The 21371-nt window shown below is 35.2% G+C and overlaps 2 protein-coding genes across 5 annotated transcripts in view; one reads left to right on the top strand and one right to left on the bottom strand.

Annotated features, from left to right (window-relative positions):
* LOC137401446 (tetratricopeptide repeat protein 28-like) overlaps positions 1-12727 on the top strand; it is a 63377-nt gene extending 50650 nt beyond the window's left edge. For all 3 annotated transcript variants that reach the window (XM_068087788.1, XM_068087789.1, XM_068087787.1), the window contains 6 exons: positions 2134-2320; positions 5987-6186; positions 7267-7356; positions 7766-7873; positions 9405-9504; positions 12592-12727. In XM_068087788.1, coding sequence (XP_067943889.1) covers positions 2134-2320; positions 5987-6186; positions 7267-7356; positions 7766-7873; positions 9405-9504; positions 12592-12725 — 819 coding nt within the window. In that variant the 3' untranslated portion in view covers positions 12726-12727. The remainder of the gene's footprint in view (positions 1-2133; positions 2321-5986; positions 6187-7266; positions 7357-7765; positions 7874-9404; positions 9505-12591) is intronic.
* Positions 12728-13862: 1135 nt separating this feature from the next.
* The window catches only part of LOC137401447 (mitochondrial substrate carrier family protein ucpB-like), a 35470-nt gene continuing 27961 nt past the window's right edge, over positions 13863-21371 (bottom strand). For both annotated transcript variants that reach the window (XM_068087790.1, XM_068087791.1), the window contains exons 5-8: positions 20018-20155; positions 19787-19854; positions 19488-19653; positions 13863-14052 (exon numbers count right to left, since the gene is read on the bottom strand). In XM_068087790.1, coding sequence (XP_067943891.1) covers positions 13871-14052; positions 19488-19653; positions 19787-19854; positions 20018-20155 — 554 coding nt within the window. In that variant the 3' untranslated portion in view covers positions 13863-13870. The remainder of the gene's footprint in view (positions 14053-19487; positions 19654-19786; positions 19855-20017; positions 20156-21371) is intronic.

The raw sequence follows: 21371 nt of genomic DNA, 5'->3' as shown, positions 1-21371 counted from the left end.
TGAGTTGATTTCCTTGCAATGAAGTAGATGTTTTCACGTAAAGATAGTGTGAAGAAATTAGCAAGCATACTCGATAAATGAGCAATAAGAAGAAAGCTGCGAACAAATTTCTTTTTTTCTTGAAAGTTTCAAGATAGTTCTAAACACGGCTGCTTCGCGCAGCGTCGATATAACAATAATAGTAATGATAAAGAAAACATTTCAAATACAATTTGTAAATTGTAATCAGTCAAGTGACTATCGCCAGAATAATTCGTCAAACTGCAATAAGGCTAGTAAAGCCAACCAAGAATTATTCTACATCATCCCGTAATTGGCTTCCCATAACTATCAAAATATTCATCTTAAGTGGAAGTAAATGTTTTAAAAGTCCAGAATTTATGGCAGTCGTCAAAATCAAAACTCTTCGTCAGTTCAACAGCGTCTAGCACATTTCAACTTAACCATTATCACTAAATATATGAATCCAGAACAGACAAAACCGAAAAGTCCGTTTTCCATTCCTTTCTTAGCAGTAAAAATGGTGTCGAAATGGATTCGCTAGGTTTGCAACCACTAGTAATATCATGAAAACGGGCTCTGCACGATACGTTTGCACCTTTCGTTCGAGCATTGTCGACACTAAACAACAAGAAAATCACCGTTTGGCCGTTCTGGGTGCTGAAATTTTGCTGCCTCATTGAACAATAGAACGCACTCAGAGAATTTTGCTGCCTCGTATTGTTCTATAAGGCAGCCAGAGGCTGCCTTATAGAACAATACGGCCCTGGTTACAAGAAAGCTAACGTTACGTTTTCAAAAAAAAACATTAATCAGCAAATTACAAGTTTTGGCAATTCAAATAAAAATAAAAGTACACATAAACTTTTTATTTTTTCAGCGGTAGTTTTTATTTCGCGACGGCGGATCTGTGAACCTAATAATCAAAAATGAGTGGCCTTAGGGTTTAAAGGGTTAATTCTACAAGCAGGCCAAACATTATTGATTTTAGGACAGAGGCTGGGGCCGGATGAAAATTGACCCCAGGCCGGACATTAGACATATCTGCTTTACGCTGTCAGTTTTATTAATTCTGTAATATGTGATGATTTCATTTAATCTTTCTTTATTTTATTTCTCCCTTTTGTGTTATTAATATTTTGTAAGGTCAAAAAATTGTTAGATGATTTATCATACAGTGGTGGAGAATAAACTGGATCCTTCTTTGTTCGGTGAACAAATTTCTCAAACTTATTTATATTTGTTACTAGTAAACAAGTATAAATTATATACCACTAGATTAGAAATCTTGTCAATATTCAGAATATCCATCAAATAATCTGTAGCATGCACCCTAATCGTATTAGATGTAGTTTCTGGAATCAATGAAAAGCCGAACGAACAGAATGACTGAACAGACCGAATATTTTTTGGGAGTTGCCCTCCCGTATGGAAGGCTGGTCAAAGAGCAGAAAATTATTATATTAAGTTTAATTTAAATTAAAATTAACACATAATATAATTTAATTATGATAACTATTATTTTAGTATTAAATTATTATCATTATTGTGACAACTGCATGTATTATCTATAAATAATATTGATTGCATGTTTCATATAATTATAATAAATATCACCATATATAGAAATAGATATATTCATTTCTAATTGTATAAAGAAACATTTTTGGCTAGTTATTAGCTACTAGTTCACCAATGGTTAACGATACTACTGAACAATTGAAAGACTTACCTTTTGCTTCTACCAGGCATTTCCCTGTTATCTGTCAAAGGTAAGGCAAGTACTGACTGGACTAGTGACAGCAAAAATACTTTGATTGAATATGTAATATGTTTATTCACAGCATGCTTCACTTGCGCGAAAAAAACAACAGCCTCTAAAATGTTTTTACGGAATTCATTGAGTTCTTTTATTTACAGAAGTTTGAGTTGCGTACTCTTACCCCTAAATATTCACACGAGAGGGGAACTCCCAAAAATATTCGGTCTGTTCAGTCATTCAATGCGTTCGGCTTTTCGTATTTACCGCAGAGGAACTTGACTCCTAGGAACTTTATGTCACTCAAGTACCTTTGGCCAGTGCCAGAATATTATGAGACTACTTAGGCTGATACCTGAACTCTATTCTCACAGGAGCACCTGCAGGAGGCTCTCAGGCTCCGGCGCTTCCTTTACTCGAATCTACCGAATGAGCAGACAGCATCGACTCTCTTTAACCTCGGCTACACTTTTAGTCAGACGAGAGACGTCGCAAACTATGTTGAGGCCATCTGTCATCATAAGGACGCCTTGGAGATGTACCACAAACTCAATGATCTCGGTGAGGTCGCTGTCTGTTGTGGCTTGTTGTAGTTTTTATCAAAATTTGTTGAGAAAAAATTGTCTTTTTGATTGGAGACATATTTTTACGCTCTAAAATATTTAAAGGCCAACATACACAAGGCGTTTTTATGGTCTGATAAACCAGCCATTTAAAGATGAACTTACAAAACATTTTAGTAGATTTTATCAGAAAGTATCAGTATTTTTTTATCATTTGTGTTTGTTTTTGATGTTTGAGGTTGCCTGACTTCCAGGATATTTCAAGATTAAAATCGACAAAACTTAATTGTGGTTAAAAAGCTAAGTTGGGCTGACACAGTTCTCATTATAGTATAGACTACTGAATGCTCGGCATTGCCCGGGTAATAAAGAGTTAACGAAGGGATAATGGAACAGTCTTTAACGGAAAATTTCTTTTTATTCAACATATTGATTTGTATTTAACATATGACAACATTTACCATGCTAACTTTTAAACTTCATATCCCGAGAGAAGTGTTTTATGTAGTTGAAATAAATTAAGAGAGAAAATAAAAAAAACTGTAAAGGTTTTCAAACTTTGTCAAGCAGCTGTAACTTTCAAACTTCATATCATGAGGAAAGTGTTTTGTGCAGTTCAAATATATTAAATATATGTTCAAATGATTGGGAGAGTAAATAAAATGACTGTGAAGGTGTTTAAATGTGAAAAATGGCTAGATAAAGTCTGTTTTGCTAAGATAATAATGAAAAATACTGATACTTGATGCTGATACAAATGAGAAACAAAATAAAAATCAATGAAACAGAATAAAAATCATGAATATGTTGAATTAATGATAAGAAAGAGTACATAGAAGTATGTGTCTAAAAAAGGTTGCTGTTGCAGCAGAAGCTATCCATCAAAACTTTAAATATGCCGATACCGATACCTCTCGATACTCGTACAAACGTAAAAATGAGATATTGGACTGTTTTTGTCTGATACTTTGTCTGACCGAACGGAGAGAGAATGTAGAAGCAATTCCTACTTGAGACAATACACTTGTTTACGTCAAAAGTATTTAGCTTTTACAAAGTTAGTGACCTACATTAGGAAAAACTAGAAATGAAAGTGCAATGGCAACTTTGAAATTAAAACGGCACATATGAAAATTACAAATTAAAAAAATGGGTAATGGTAACAAATAAGCGTTTAAACAAATTTCTATAAAAAAACAATCGTAAAGGGTAATATTATTACATTTAACGTGTGAAGTCGTGATAAGGTTTGATAAGAGCATTGAGAATGATAAGAATGACCTAGCCTAGTGGTTAGGCGTGATTGTTTGTAGACTTGAATATCGTGAGTTCAAATCCAGTGTGGAACGATTTTATGTGGAAAGATTTTAATCACTATAACTGGACACACGGAAGACGGACAAACAAAAGACAAACTTTGAGATTCACATATATAGATTGTGGTTTGTCTTTTGGCTTGCAAACTCGTAATACGAGATAATCTGTGATTCCATGTTTGTACCCCCCATTAGGAATTTGAATTTGGCATTTATGCTCTGACTAGCTGTGCCACCCGGCGTTGCCCGGGTAATACAAAAATCTTTGGACAGAAAAATTGATTTGTATTTAACATATAACAACATTTGCCATTCTAACTTTCAAACTTCATATTATGAGAAAAATGTTTTGTGCAGGACAACTAAATTAAAAATAAATAAAACAGCTGTAAAGGTTTTTAAACAACTATAAGTTTAAAATTTCATAACTTGAAAGAAGTGTTTCGTTGAAATAAATTAGAAGGACAAATAATAATGTAAAGGTGTTCAAGTGTGAATGTGAAATCCTTAGAGAGTACTGGCTAAATATAGTCCATTTCGCTACGACTACAATCAAAAATTATTTTGTATACAATTATATGATTTCAGTTCGTTTTAATGTTGGCATGTGAAAATTGACATGCGAAAATATCGTAGGCTATAGAGTAGTATAGAAACCCATAGTAATTATCTGATGCAATCACCTCCTGGTGAAAATCATCATTAAAAATAGTACCAAAATACTATGTTAACTTTGGTAACTATAGGTAACTACAATGACTAGTGCATTTTGTGGTTATGATCTGCAAGATATAAAATTACAATGTACTACATGGAGAGCTTTTACCTTTGAGACAGACGTGCAACCTAAACGTTGAACTTAACTGAAATGAATTTAATTGACTAAACACATACTTGAAGGAAGTTGTAGTATGTATTTTAGTGAAATTTAAACTTTCAACTGGAATTTTATCATTTACGTTAGCGAATCATGTTTATTATGACGGATACCGGATATACCGGATACCTCGCCATGGCGATTTCAGTGATGTGCATCTTTTAATAACATATTAAATCGGTACACTAATCACCAAGCTTCAAATTCGAGATATATTATTGTTGATTTCGTGGGCCGAACAAATTTGCCCTAACGGAAAAAAGACGAAGAAGCATCGTGTTGCTTATACTTAGGTCCCAAAATATTTCAATATAATTGTGCGCATGAGAAAAATAGGCTTTGACTCCAGATATAGTAATTGAACCTTATGAAAAATATTTCTTAACAGGGGCATCGTAACGCGTATCCGCATTGGTAAAATAATCAGCATACGCTATAGCTATAGCCGGAATGACAGATCTACAGACTTTGAGAAATATGTAGCCTACATAAAAGTGTAATATGGAACTGCTAGAATGAGGAAAAGGTTATGTTTAGCATAATATTTCCACACAAAAGCTCTATAAATTCTAAATGGACCTAAATAACATCCCTCAAAAGCAATCATGATCTGCTATTGGTCAGTTTTATAAGCTTTTGCGACCAACCACAATTGGATAATCGCAAGTGCAGTTGGTGTGCATCTAGCTCAGGATTCAACATTTAAGCAAGAAATTGAGGTCATAGGTCACTTGATTTGTCATATTTGATTTGTTAGATATTAGGTGGAGAATTAAAACAATTAAAAACATGTATTTCCATTGCTTCATCCTGTTACAGGTTGTCTTTTAGAGACTGAAAGCGGATTAAGTTGTATTTACCGTACTTGTCAGACTATTAGCCGCTACTTTTTTCTGATGATTTGAGCCATACAGCTTATATAAGGGTGCGGCTAATCTGTGGCTTTTTCCTTCACCGCTAGGGCGCATTAACGGGAATCTCCAATTCGTGCGCTTCTAGCGGTGAAAGAAAATACGAAACAATGCCTCACAGTACTGTTCCGTTAGGCACTAAGTAAAAAAGCGTCGGATAATACGAAACTGTGCCATTCGGCACTGTTCCATTTTAAACAGCAAAGTTGCTGCCGCGTTAAAATGCACAGTGCTGAGTTCGGCGGCCTATACAAAGGTGCGGCTTATGTATTGTTTTATTATAATTTTTGGAAAATAAAGCAGATGCGGCATATATAGGGGTGCGGTTTATAGTCCGAAAAGTACGGTATGACTGCAAGATTTTTATTATTAAAAAATTAAATACTTTTGGTGACCATCTTCTAATGCTTTTAGTTATATGCAAGTAATCTTTTTATATCCCTAACTTTGTTCTGTGCTCGTTCATCTGATTTTCCTCCACACTTAGGTTTTATTGCCCATCTTTATATGAGATTTTAAAACAAACAATATCTCGTAAGGTCTTACTTGATATGCTGTAGATAACCATCTCAAGTGGATTGTGAGCCTTCAACGATCCATAGCCTCGAATCACTACAATCTCGGAGAGTATGGTGAGTCTGTGAAACACTATGAAGAGGTCAAGACCCTGCTAGCCGAACATTCCGGGAAGATAGAGAAAGAGCTAGAGCAGATGCAGGCCATATGCAATAATCTGGGCAACTCTTATAAGAAGATGAAGGTAGGTTTGTGATTGGCCAGCATTTGAACGGCAACAATTTTTAGGAATTGTCAGTACGTGAACGAGTAGATTAAAAATAATAAATCACAAACAAAGTCAAAGTAGTTTTGCTCAAAAACGGTTATACGATAAAAATGATTGTAACCGAATTCATCTCAAACACAGCATTCCTTTGCTATGTCTTCAGTAATTGTACCATGGAGCATTGCTAATTCAGGATCCTATGTAAAGCGTGTCAACACAAAATTTCTTATAAAAAGGTTTTTCATATCTCCAAAGCTGCACCATTACCATACATGGATTGAAGAATTTTATAGAATAGCTGAAGAAGTTTTTCCAAAGGGTAATAATCATTCTGTGAAATGTGTCAAATATCAAGATCTTCTAATTAGCTATTAATAGCAAGAGGCAGTCACTATGTTTCCATGATACGATTCGTCTACCAGTTCTAACATTTTCCACCCTTCAGTCGTTCTTATTTTGATTTTCACTGGTCCGAATGACCTCTGATGACCTCCAGCATAGAAATCCTTATATTTTTAACAAAGCACTCGTGTTAATCCGCAATGTTCATTGGAACATTTATCATACGGTAACTCAATGTGTGCACAACTCCAAATTTGTGTCATGGAAACCTGGTGAATAGCACCAAGAGTTGGCCGAGTGTTTATAACTCACTGGCGGAGCTTGGGCTGTCTGGTTGACGGGGTAAACCATAATTCAGTTCTTATATTTGCCACACAAAAGATAACACATAAAGTACTTCAAACAGTATTTTTAAAATCGCTGTCTGATGATTGGGAGTTGTCTACTTACCTGCATCTAAACCTCCCCTATTCTCTATCAATTCCTCATGATAATGCATCGAACTAAAATAGAAATACTAATCACGCCCAACGAGTCCTTACAATTCCAAACCTCTTTATTCTATTCTGAGAACTACAACTTTCTGTTTTGTTTCAACTGTAGTAAATTTGTCATCATTCTTTCATCTTTCACTTTGTCAATGTCGCGTATCCACATCTGATATTCAACTACTTTTGGACACAAACTCATCCACCCATACATCAACCCTTACAGAATTATCCTAAGGCTAAGGAGAACTTGGAAATGGCGCTGGGATTAGCTGAGATGCTGAGGGATGCCGAACCAGGCAATTTATCTTTGGAGGTGGGTTACACTACGCTGCTTCAAAATTGACCAAATTATTTTTTCTTTGAATTCTAGTATTCAGCTGTTATGAATGTAAAATCATTACAGTTTTCATAATGCTCTAATTTTTGAATAACTGCTTTTAGGTGCTAATGCATTTTAGTTGTCCAATGTTGATCTTTTTCAAAGTCAAAAAGTCGATGATAACTACTAAGCAGTCTAAAATAATACTACAATTCATGTATTCAGCTATCGTCTGCTAGCCTGTCCTGTCTAGCTTTTGGAATTGGCATCTTCTAGTCATTTTCTCCTGTTCGGCTGTTGTATGTATAGAGTTGCTATGCATCAAATTAATGTAAGGAAAAGCCGATGCAAGGCGTACCATCTGAAAATTACCTGCCCAGTACAGGTATGTGCTCTTCTTTAGAGTGATGTGGCCACGTCGGAGAACAACATCGGATGCATGTTCCAGGAGACTGATGAATTTGAAAAAGCCGTAAAACATCATGAGCAAGCCCTAAGGATTAGAGAGAGGGTAAGTCTGTACTGATAATCTCTATTAATTTTACTGTAGTTTCATTTTACCCCTCTCGTTGTGAGTTGGTTTCCGTTTGAAAATATCGACTAACATTTATTTTTAGTTTAGCTTGAGAACTTTGTAACTGTGGTAAAACTCAGTTCATAAAATAATACCAGGTGATACCCTTCAATGGTAGGTCTTTATACGGTTTCTGTATAAGACATTAGGAGTTGTATTCTCATTTCCGTTAACAGATTTTTCTTATGAATGGCAAGTTTTGAAATAAATCCTATAAAAACAGGTTTTGGGCAAAAGTCACATAAGTCAAGGTTGTCATAATTTTTTTATATCAATGGTTTTTAAAACAACACCAGAACCCTTTTTTATGACATAAAAAACTTGGTTGTGGCAAAATCTTTTTATATTAATGGTTTTCTTAGATTTGATTTGCGGAGATATTGGATACATTTTTAACATTAAATAGACAGCTGTACGTCTGGTATTAATCAATATAGCTAGCCGTGACACTCATCTACCTCTAGACTAGTTTAGGTATACTGTAAAACCTCTATTTGAGTGCCACCTCTAATAGGACTCCACTATAATAGGGTAAGGATTGAAAAAGTGTTGTTCCTCAAGACTTTAAAAGCAACACCACTGAAATAAGTAAGAATTATATCCGTCTATTATGTTAAGCGCCGCCCTCTGTTTGAACTGTCACCTCTATTTGAATGCCACCTCTGTTTGAACCGTCACCTCTATTTGAAGGACACCTCAAGGAAAGAGTTGAAAAATACAGCGCCATGGCATTCAAATGGAGGTTTAACAGTAATTTAGACATCAATATGAATATTAATTTATCCGAAACGCTCATTTATGGAGAGCGCTTTATTTTTAAATTGTATGCATTAAATATAGGAATAATTGACTAGCTAAAATAGTGGTAACTTTTTAGAAATAGTTTACGAATGTCCTAAAAGCATAATATTCATTTTCACTTAGCAAGGACAAAGTAACTTGCCACAATGTAACCTTGTTTCAGTCGGCGCTGTTGACTGATAAAGTTCCACTTATCTTTTTCTTTTTTATATAGTGTTTCGAGCTTTTCACATTGACCCACATTTGATATGTTTTCTCTTGCAGATTTATACACGATATACTGTATACATGTACAATTGAAAATTGCCTTCTCAAGAATGAGGCTACAATTAGTTTTCTCATGGCTGTCTACAGTATATCATTTCAAGTTGCTCTAACATGGATATTTTTGACATTTCAATAATGTTTTACTAATAATTTTTTTCTAATTTATAATTTATATGAATACTTTAGTAGTGCGAGTTGTCTTCTCTTTCAATGTTTTTCTATTTTAAGTTCAAGATGCATTAAGATTTGTAATACGCTAGTTATTCTCTCTTGACTAGTTATTTCATTGTAAGTTGTGCTTTCTCCCAATTTCGTTATATCATGCTGTATTATGTTTTTGTACTGTATCTATATTTTTTTACAATTTACTTCATATTTATGAATATTGTTATAATTGCAGATTTGCGGAGAGCATGTAGAGGCTGTTACAGACATCCCTAGCAGCCTGCATAATCTGGGCAATACCCACTTCTCTGCTGGCAGCTACAATGATGCTGTCGGTGAGCATTTCATAATTTCAAAATGTGTGGATAGCTTGTGTTTTGAGATGACATTTATGGGTCACACAAGCAAGCGTGGCTATGTGAGACTGGGTGCTAAAGCATGTCTCAATATTTCTAGGCAGTAATTGTTTACCATACAGTATGGGCTCCTACAACGTAAATAATTCGTTCCAGGACCGTTTACGTTATAGGGAATTTACGTTATATAAGAACAGTAAAATGCATGTAAATTGCCTAATCCGTTCCAAGATCTTTCCAAACTCACCCCTTTGTCTAAACAAAAGGAAAAACTTGACTTAACTCTTTTAATTTGTGTGCTGTACCGTAGCTGCAGCACTATTGGTTTGCATCGACAACTTCTCTCCTTTTTATGATCGATCAATCTCACTGGTTTATAGACCATGATTGCGATAAGTAGACAAGTAGACGGGGACTGCACACTTTCGACGTCATTTACAACGATTTTCTTATTTTTTCTAAACAGCAAAGTCTATTCCGCAAAGTAAAACTAATAACAAATATTTTGTACGCGAACAATAAGGCAAAACAACAAAATATTTCTATTATAAAAAGCGGTTCTACCCAGGGGTCAAGGTTAGGATATAAGATAACTTTCAACGATACTCCAACTTGTGACAATCAGAGACCGACGCTGTAACACCTGCATCAATCGATTGCCTTTGTATTCATGAATAATTGCGCAGCTATCCTATTTTCCTTTTTGCCGACATATTTAACGATCTGTTACGACGAACTAGAATGTCGCGAATGCTATATATAACGCTATACGCACGGCAGCTTTTCTTCCGCAAGCGCAGCGACATAAACTAACATTGAAATTGAATTTGAAAACTCGCCCGACTTGACATTACGATGTACGGAATTTTTGCATAGTAAGAAGCAAAAACATCACATAAATCTTTTCCTTATCCGGACTTTACATTACAGGAAACATAGGTTATAGGAATGTCTACTGTACTATCATCTAAGTGTACATAGTACAAGTATATCCTCTCGTAATATCACAGACGGGTGTGAACATTACCGCAAATGTGTATCAATTTGAAAGCGTTGAATTTACTATAATCAGTAGATCATTAGCTGATTCCAGCCAAGTATTAGTCTCGGGTTCTAGTGAGGCCATTCTGGTGCCATTCAGTAATCTACATTGCTAAACATGACACATATTGGTTACCTATTGTTTGCATGTTTGACTCTGCTAGATTTGCAATCTTTCGTTTTTCCGTGACGTCATTTTATCGTTGTCAGCCATCTTTATAGACAACTTTTATTGTTAAAAACACGAAGCTTTTGCAATGAGTTTTTGAAAACAATGCTTTTGTTTACAACTTTTTTATCATAGTATAAAAACAACATCAAAAAATACTATTAAATAAAAGAATAACGATCGTTTTCTACAAATATAACGGGTTTTTCGTGAACGAGCGCATATGCAAACGGCTTGATGACGTCAAAAATAACGATGGATAGATATACATGTTACGGTATGTAATGTTTCGAAGTCATTCAAGTGTCTTGGTACAAAGTAATGCAAAACTTTTACTCGCTCATTGCATGTCATTTCAGCTCTTGGTATAAATTTAAATCTCGGAAAAAACCGCTCCGCACTGGATTTGAACTCCGAGCCTTCGAGTCTGCAAGCAGGCTTTCCATCCACTACACCATATGTGGATACTCCACATATCTATATATTTTGTCTATCCTTATCTAAAATCTATCGGTTCGGCATTGTTTTCCCCGCATTACATCAGTTCGACATATCAGAGTTGTATTACCACTTTTACATCTAGCCTTGATTGCATGATACAAGCTAAGTATGTAGTTTTTATTATTAATTAATATCACATTTCGCGCAAGTTTTTTAAAAGGTTTATATTCATTACCTTTTTTTGATTTACCATTTTCAAATGCTGTGTTTCAACTTACAGTGTTTCAACTTACAGTTTGATTTCGGTTTTACTAGCAACTATTCCTAAGGTTCCTTAATCGCTAAAAACTAAAAACTAAAAACTTTTCACATGGATAGTTTCATGTTGCAATATCTCAAATAGGTAGGAATTGCCTCTACATTCTCTCTCCAGTCAGTCAAACAAGGTACCCTTGTGCGCTTCACTGTATCAGCGATGTATTTAATTCCGATATCTCATTTTTACATTTGTACCAGTAATCAAAATTTGAATGGATAGCTTCTGCTGCAACAGTAACCTTTTTTATACAAGCACTTCTATGTACCCATTGTTACTATTGATTCAACATATTCATGCTTTCATTTTGTTTTCTCAAGTCGTATCGTTTAAATAGTAAATCATTTTCCATTGTAGTAGAACAGACTTTATCTAGCCATCAGTTGCTAATTATTTCACACTTAACCACCTTCACAGTTGTTTTATTTGTTCTCTTAAATTATTTGAACAGCACAAAACACTTCTCATGATATGAAGTTTAAAAGTTACAATAGTAAATGTTTTACACGTTAAATGCTTTTTATTACCCGGGCAACGCCGGCATTCAACTAGTAAAAATATGTTTCCACTTTAATACGAGCGGTGTCTGTCTGTCTATTTAACTAAAACCCATGACATTCAAATTGATAGAACGCCACTAACAACTGCCCTAATCAAACCATCTTTGGGTATTTCTAAATAATCATGCAGCTATTTATCCTCTCCTATGGCGCATTGGACTGCGAGAGGTACCAGGGTATGTAGTAGAGATACCCCTATGTGTCATTTTCTCTTCTCTTGTGGCAAGAGAGAAAATGATATAAGGCTAACTATGACACTCATTCTTGAATGAATTTGAGAACTTGCACCGATTTTATATGCACGTTATATATATGGAATTTTTCACATAATACGATGCAAAAACTTCACATAAGTTTTTTACGCCAAACGCAATTTACATAAAGGGAGGTCTATCGGGCGTCTACTGCAACCCCTCTTAGGCAAAATTCAAGAATTCGCATAGGTGATTCACCATTGTGTAGTGATTGTACGTTGAGTTGAAATGCACTTTTTCATACTAGGCATATGAAGCTAATTGATGAGTGGATCTCTGTTTCAGCATATTACAAGAAGGAAATACAAGCCTTGCAAAATTTGCATGAGAATACAAGGGAAGCCAAAGTTTCTCTTTCAAGAGTGTACGAGAAGATGGGGCGCTTGGACGATGCTACCGATTGTCTTAATGAGGACTGAGTTTGTACAAAAGCTATTTTTTCACTTGAGATCTATTTTACAAGAAATAGGTACCTTCCTTTTCTCACTGATTAACTTCAGAGAAATGCTCAAATCTGACGCTCAGTATAACAACACTGTATTGTGATAGGATTTTATGAAGAAATTTTCTATGTGGAAATCAATGATTTAACTGATATTAATTTGTGGGCCTACATGTTACCAGCATTACGTGACTGCAATATTAGTTGTTTCTGCGCAGAAGGAGCCAAAATACGCAACATTGGTATACACCAAGTGGTATCCAAGACATCGTTCACTGACAAATGTCATTTGAAGGTTTAGATGTTAATTTTACCTATATTACTATACGAATGAGCAACAGTTATACTCGTTAGAACAAGATGGGGTTCCTAAACTAAAGCGCCCTCTATTGACACATTCAGTGGGTATTTACTGAGCATTATATGAGTTTATGTTTTCATACATAGTAAAAGATGCTACGCAATGTTCTGTTAACATTACAATAAATTGAATTTTTATCCATAATGGAATCTTACATTATATACTATACTTGTCAAGGAATGGACAAATTGTTATTGAAGATGTTTTTAATGACCAAGAATTTCATACAACAAAAATATAAACATTTATCCAGCAAGTTGTATCATTAATCTTTATTGTATTGTATTTACATGGTGATAATATGGTCCATAAAGATTCGTACTATGAGCATAAACTATGTAGGTTTTATAACAAAATATGGTTATAATACACTCGGAATGAAGTGTTACACCAAGATCTTCAAACGAGATTCCTCTGACGAAATATGAAAATATTTGAGTGAAACTCATTAGCTATGCTATGTGATATGCGTGAGCATCCTATTAAATGTTGTGACAGCAAATTTCAGTAAAAATTGTGCAACAGTTAGGGGAGAAAAATCCCAGATTAATAAATTTGAGCTTTTTTCTAAAATGGTTATCGTTTATAAAGTTACATATTGGAGTCTTATGAACCCTTAGTAAAACCATCGAAATGATTGGCTTGCTTAGATTAAAATAATTCATGATTAAGGTACCTGCAATACAGAAGTGCAGTGTGAGACAACTCCAGTAAAATACGTTGGTCTTCATTAAAACAATTTGGTGTCAACCATACCAGACCTAAACAGGACGAATGCCAGCAAGCGAACGAAGTCGTTCAAATATGAAGAATGTGATGATCGTGTGTGGTCCAAGTCGCAACCAGTTAGGAAAGAAACCCTTATAGAGGCCGAATAAGCCTTCCGCTCGTATACACTGGAAGAAAGCATCAACAGGTGATCTGTACTTGGCACCGACACCATCTGAAAGTTAGAACGTTACAATAAATCTCAGCCACAGTCGGAACAGAGCATGTCTTATGCAACAGGCTTGGTACAGTACTGGTCTAATTCGCTCCATGACTAACATCAGCCACAGTCAAAACAGTGTGCCGTATACATTAATATTGGGCCTAGTACGATCAGGGCCTAGTACGATCAGGGCCTAGTACGATTAGGGCCTAGTACGATCAGGGCCTAGTACAATCAGGGCCTAATACGATCAGGGGTTTATGATTTATCATTGATATGTTCCTCTTCTGAATATTATTAAACCTTTATCCAGTTCTAGCTTTGATTTTTAATAGACTCCAAATTACCAGTTACATAGCCATGGTGAAACAGGTTGGCAGCGCCACCGGGCATGTAGTTTAATAATGTACATTAAGTAATTTAATAAGTACATTTAATAATTTAACAAGAAAAACTCCCGGAGCAACTGGCTATCTTCATTATCCCAAGCAGGTGCACCCCTACTAGTGGACAGCTCCATGTGAAAAAACAACGTGATACTTTTGTAATTTTTGCGATCAACATAAATAGATCAAATTGCTGGTAGTTAAAATAAACAATAAGTGTTAAGTTGTTTCGATAAAAAAATGTAAGGGATATTAATTGCAATGCCTAAAAATTTACAAGTGGAACAGTTGTACATCCGTTAAGCGCCTTGTAAAATTTTCTCAACTAGTTTACGGACAAGAGATCAGCTAGTTGATATGACCTTGTGTCAGCTGGAATTATGAGAGCAGCAGGAAGGAGAAGCGGCAGAATCAAGTAACTACTACTCTGTGATTAGCAAGTTCAACCAATCAGAATGTGCTCTATGATAACCCTATCACAAGAATGGTAAATCAGTTAGAGTTTGGGCCCCTAGTAGATCTCTGCTAAGGGGTGATTTAGTTAATTTAACTCACTGAATTGATGACTTGACTCAAATCGATTTAGTACCCATCTCAACAACTTAACGCCTTAACACTCTAACACTCATTTTCCAACAACGTAAAACACCAGCATGAATTGGACCCTCCATCTGGGATAATTTCCAATAATTATACGACTTTCGACATGTTTTAAAACATTGCGGATTTGCAAGCAAAAGGGAAAAGATTATTAAAAGTACAAACGCGCAATAAAATATAAAAATAATCAAGCATGTACAAACAAGTGGTTAGTTCCAACTTCACCTGGTCAAGTTAGAGCAAGTTACGCTTTCACATTGGGCATGAGACTCAGGCGATTGCCCCATGCCTCACGCATCTCACGCCCGTGTCACGCAATTGTCCCTTTTACCCAAGCAAACCTATTTTTTGCCCCAATCTTCAAGTAGTAATCATATAGTTACTACTAATAAACAACAATGTATAAACCTATTTGTGGCATTCTCATCTATCAATGACCTCCACGACATGTGGTTTCCACATGGAGTTATAGGTATTATCACAAGTTACGCTATCACATCAATGGATCTACACTTGGGTTCAAATAGTTAGAGAATAGAATTATGTAATACAAATCTATTTTATAAATTAATTGTTATTATGATATGATTATTACCATATTTAGGTTTTTCAGAAACAATATAATTTTTTAGTGTTTTAAATGATACATTTAGTTCATAACCATATGTAAATATCTGCAACATTTATTTAGAAATTACCACGTGATGAAAGCTGTGGAATGAAGTAGACAAAACATGATGTGTTCTTATAGAAATATCTTCTCCATCATACAAGTCTCAACATAAGATTTCTTAGGACATGAGAAGTAGAGGTTTGGCCTTGAAAGGTTTAGAATTTGTTCTGGTTAAGAGAAACCTTGACCCCTAGCTTGTGCACCATATCACTATCACTATGTTTCCATGGTGCGCAGTACTGCGAAGCAGCCCCCTCCGAAGTCGAGGGGATTGTACGTTTCCATGCTGCGCAGTGGTTTTCAGCAAATACCGCAAATTAGCCAGAGAAGAGAAATTGTATAAATCGAATTGCCTGATGGAGAAATAGAATCGATCACGGATACCGAACGTCATAAACGGTCTTTTTATGATTCTGTCGTCATTCTACTTTTATTTACAATACACATTCACAAGGTTTTACAAATCTTAACACACTTTTTACATAGTATTATATTTTTAATAAGTATTTTTAAGTAATATATTATTTAAACGTTAATTTAGGACTTGCCACCTATTTTTGGTATTTTTCGAAAAGTGTTGGCATCGATAACAAAGTCCAGGAAAGTAATCACCTCATCATCCTCGTGAATGCAGACCATAATTAAATTTAGGTGAAAGAAGATCGGAAGAATAGTAAAAAACAAGATTAGCAGGACAACCTTTGTACTAGTTTATGGCCCTCGAAGAGTCCGTCTCCACGGCATGAGAGCTATGCGCAGCCACTGCGCAGTCGCTGTTTCCTTGCTGCGAATTTGCACTGGCTTCGCACTGATCAGTGCGCAGTGATTTCAGTGCGAAGACGCCGTTTCCATGATTCGGAGATAGCGCAACTCCGAAGCACTGCGCATCATGGAAACACAGTGTATGTGAGTATCTTTAAAGTGATAATTGCTAGACACAAATCTACAGTTTCATCAATAAGGTACAAGAAAAGGCCAGTGAAAGCGCGAGTTACCATCCAGTGAAAGCACTGTAAATATATCACATCAATAAGTTTCACAATAGTAGAATGACCATCATATCTGACATAATTTAACTTGACTCACTAGCTTCCCCTAAGTACAACTTAGCTTCTCCTAAGTACAACTTAGCTTACCTTAAGTACGACTTAGCTTACCTTAAGTACGACTTAGCTTCCCCTAAGTCATACTTAGGGGAAGCTAGCAAGCCATTGGATGAAACTAACAAAAGGGTCAAAGTACAAAAGGTTTTTATATCTAGAAATATCTTTCGCAATTCGAAGCAAAAATTCTATCAAAATACCTTCCGTAACTTGATAATTTTGTATATCGTCATTTATAAGTTGAGGTTCCACCAGATATTGCAATGTAATACACCTGCCATGCGCAAGCAATGCAACAGACCTGTCATGCGCAAGCACTGTAACAGACCTGTCATACGAAAGCACTGTAACAGACCTATGTCATGCCTAAATATTATACAGTGTTTCTCAATTTGCTAAGCTGTGACTTGAAAACTAGAGCTACTAAAATTTATTACATTTTGCACATTCAAATGCATGAAACTAGTTAACATAGGAGACCGCATAGAAACAAGACTTGAAACACCAAAATACTAAAAATCACCTACAATGACAAAGGTATATTTCAAATTCCTATGTGTAAGGGGTTGTTAATAAAGTGAAGAAATATGGCAAGTCTGATGTGTGCTGAAAATTGATGGTATTGGCAAGTCTGATGCATTTAACAAAGTGAAGAGACATGGCAAGTCTGTTGGGTGACAATAAAAGGAAAATGGTCTGACACGTCTGATGGTTGTGTATGCAGAGTCAGAGAATATCATAAATATGTTTATCATTTTGTACATTATGAAGGGATAAGACACTTTTACTTGTAACTACATGTATACGCGTAGCTACGTGAGGCGCTAAATTTTTAAGTTAGGCGTGAAATTTACATGAGGCGTTACATACGCGAGGAGTTACGTACGTGAGGCGTAGGCGAGAGGCATTACGTATGTGACACGTTACAATTTTAAACATAGATTCCTCACAAATCTGAAGAAAAATAAGGCATCATCTGCCTCAACTAGATACACGATAACGAGCTAGTTAAGGCCTCCCGGACAGTAGATAAGCGCATGTGAGGCGCTGCATCAGCCAAGGATGACCTTCATGTTTATGATGTTTTTAGGTTAGGCTAACCCAAGGCTTGTCTTATAATGAACAAACTTGATGAGTGCAAAAATTGATTTTATTCAATTCGTCTGATGATCGTCAATAGAGTGATAAATAGCAGTTACACAGTGGTGTGCAAAATAAACCAGACCATTTTATTGAAAAAGCAAAATTCTCATTAACAACATTCTTACTCATTTAGAATTTAGTAAATAGTCATAAATTATATGTTAAATTAATCATTATTTTGTCCTGATTTCAAATATGTAAACCAAACAGCCGTAAAATTATGTTTTTGAATGATTATGTAGGCAAAATTCTGAACATTTATTTTCGAATAGCGGAAGATAACAATCTGTAAAGATGTGATCACATCACATGTCGTATATGACTTGAAATAAACAAATACAAATGTATGTAGTGTGATCACATGTGTAGTGTGATACAGATTATTATCGTCAACCATTAAAAAATTAAATGTTCGTAATTTAGCACTAATAATTTTAAAAAAGCTAGAAAACTAGAAATTATTAGAATTCAGCCTACCTAATCATCTACAACTATAATCTTACACTTATTTGGTTTAGATACTTGAAATAAGGACCAAATTAGAATCAATTTAATATATAATTTATGGCAATATACTAAATTCATATTGAGTACCATTGTTGTAAATGCGAATTTTAGTTTTCCAACAAATGGGTCGAGTTTATGTTTGCATATCACTGTGCATCTATAAAACAACACAATTAGCTTCTTGCCACTGAGAAACACTGAAGAAAACAAGCGATGAACAAATTACCATTTACGGGTAAGTACAGGTAAGTACCCTACGAACTAGACAAATATTTGTCACGTACTCCATTCGACAATAGAAATTTTTTGACAACTTGTTACCCCTCCAGAGTATCTGTAGGAAGCCTGAAGGCACACTTAATTTACCGTTTTGCAAGCAATTGACTGTCAGACCATATCTAGTCATTCTAACTAGTCGCCATCATACAAACCATATTAACCGCTCTATGCAGCAGCAACTACCATCAGACATGTCAGACCATTTCTTTTTATTAGCATCCAACAGACCTGCCATATCTTTTCACTTTAGTAACTTTTATCAGACTTGCCATATCTCTTTACTTTAGTAACAATTATCAGACCTGCCATATCTCTTTACTTTAGTAACAATTATCAGACCTGCCATATCTCTTTACTTTATTAACAATTATCAGACCTGCCATATCTCTTTACTTTAGTAACAATCATCAGACCTGCCATATCTCTTTACTTTAGTAACAATCATCAGACTTGTCATATCTCTTTACTTTAGTAAAAATTATCAGACCTGCCATATTTTTTCCCTTTAGTAGCATTTATCAGACTTGCCATATCTCTTTACTTTAGTAAAAATTATCAGACCTGCCATATCTCTTTACTTAAGTAACATTTATCAGACTTGCCATATTTCTTCTTTTTATGGAGTGATCAACAAAGACCTGTTAGCCCATCTTTTACATAATAATTCGTTGTTGTATGTCACAATTCAAGCAGACCACATCCTCATACCAAATACAAGCCACACAATCATTGTCCAGGCTATATCTTATTCCATACCAATCATATGTTGGTTCATAATTCTAGTCTTGATCGTGTCGACTGGAGAAGTTGTTATTGCGCACATGAGTCCTGCAGCCATTGATGAGACGATATGAAGTGGCACGCCCTCCTCCATGATGGCATGGTTAAGCAGTGTGTGTTTCACATGATCATATGTCGGGATCTAATACAATAAATATTAATAATATTATGTTATGTTCAAACTTTCACGTGTTTACCATCTTAGACTAAAATTGAAAGTGAGTTTTTAAAGGGCACACTAAGTGCGACCCATAGTTTAGAGAGAGATTATTTACCTGAGTGGCAGTCAGGATCATGGCTCTGCATACTGTTGGTCCACAGCCAGTCCACAGACCTCTAACACCTATTTTAATATAAAACCAGCATGGCACAATTACTTATTCAATATGTATCAATGTTGGGTATTTATTTCCTTTCTATAAAAATATATATATATATACATGTATATATACAGCAAATATATATATACATGTATATATATTATCAATAAATAAATAAAGGATTACCTTGATGTTTGATGATGTCACTAAATGCTGAGAAAACTCCGGAATGTCGCAACTCCGTGCCAGGCTCCAGCTTGCCCTGCGCCTGCAGACGTACTTTGACCAGATCAGTCGGATTTGCAATAACTGAACCAACAGCACCTGCAAAGAGTAATAATAATAATCCGTTGAGTACAATCTTTACTTTTCTAAGACTAATCAGTGAAAATATCATCAAACTTCGCTATCTATTGGGTTAAGTTGTTTGCGTGATTTATTTAATGATGAAGTTGCACAAAGTTTGTGTAGATTTTATTAGAAAGTATCAATATTTTTCTACCATTTGCTATTGTTTTTGATGTTCGAGGTGATCTGACTGCCAGAATGTTTAAGATTAAAATTGACAAAACCTGAACGCGGTAACAATGCTAAAAGAAAAAGATATTGAAATTGTTAGAATTGTGCTGCAATATTTTTTATAAAGTTAAGCTAGTAATTTTTGGTAATTGTTTCCCTTTATTATTCAATACTGCTTTTTTCCAGGTAAAACTCATTAAATATAAACAGACACATTACAAAGAACTTTTTTCATCCAATAATCAGTTCAGCGGACACCTCTGATATAAGTGGTTACATTTTCCATCCACTAAGATACAAAACAGTCCTGTAGCATGGGCACCATGATCAAGCTGAGTGCATATACAGTTGTGGCCAAAAGTATCAACCCCCTGCCTTTGTTGCCACGGCCATTCAGCAAAACATGGACTAGCTTTGAAACGACTTGACTGACTGCATAATCTATTTAAGCCATGTATATTGCACATCATTAGAAAGCTGAGAATCAGATCTTTCTAATGAGATTAAAACCTCTAATAATAAGACCATTTGCAGTAAGAAATTGGCCTCAAAAATTTGCTTACAAAAAACCCCGGTTTTACATGCACGTAGAGACTGCTGCGATGGTTTTTGTTTTAGCTAAATGTTTTCAAAGGATATAAAGTCTTCTGATGAATCATTTAATATGTCTATTGTGTGGTTTTGGTAGCCCAGAGCGGCGATAAAAGAGCGAAAACCTAATTGATCACATAATGAATAAGAGTGTTAATACTTTTGGCCATGACTGTATCTTAAAAACACACATCTTATGAGATAGAGTGAAAGATAGACACATAGAGATGCTATGGAGGATAGAGAGAGAATCAGTCCAAGACCAAACTCACCCGAGTACCGACAATTGTTTCAGCAGGACTAGAAATAATGCAAAGTTTCCTTAGATACAATAAATCAAAGATACAATCAATCAAATGAAATTTACATCAAGAAAAAAATCTCTCAACAACTCATTTCTCTGCTGAAGGATTGTCCCAAGTAGATGAAA

This window comes from Watersipora subatra, chromosome 8 (assembly GCF_963576615.1).
Source record: "Watersipora subatra chromosome 8, tzWatSuba1.1, whole genome shotgun sequence".
Classification (NCBI taxonomy): domain Eukaryota; kingdom Metazoa; phylum Bryozoa; class Gymnolaemata; order Cheilostomatida; family Watersiporidae; genus Watersipora; species Watersipora subatra.
The sequence above is the reverse complement of the archived record's forward strand: the minus strand, read 5'-3'. Positions and strand labels throughout refer to the sequence as shown.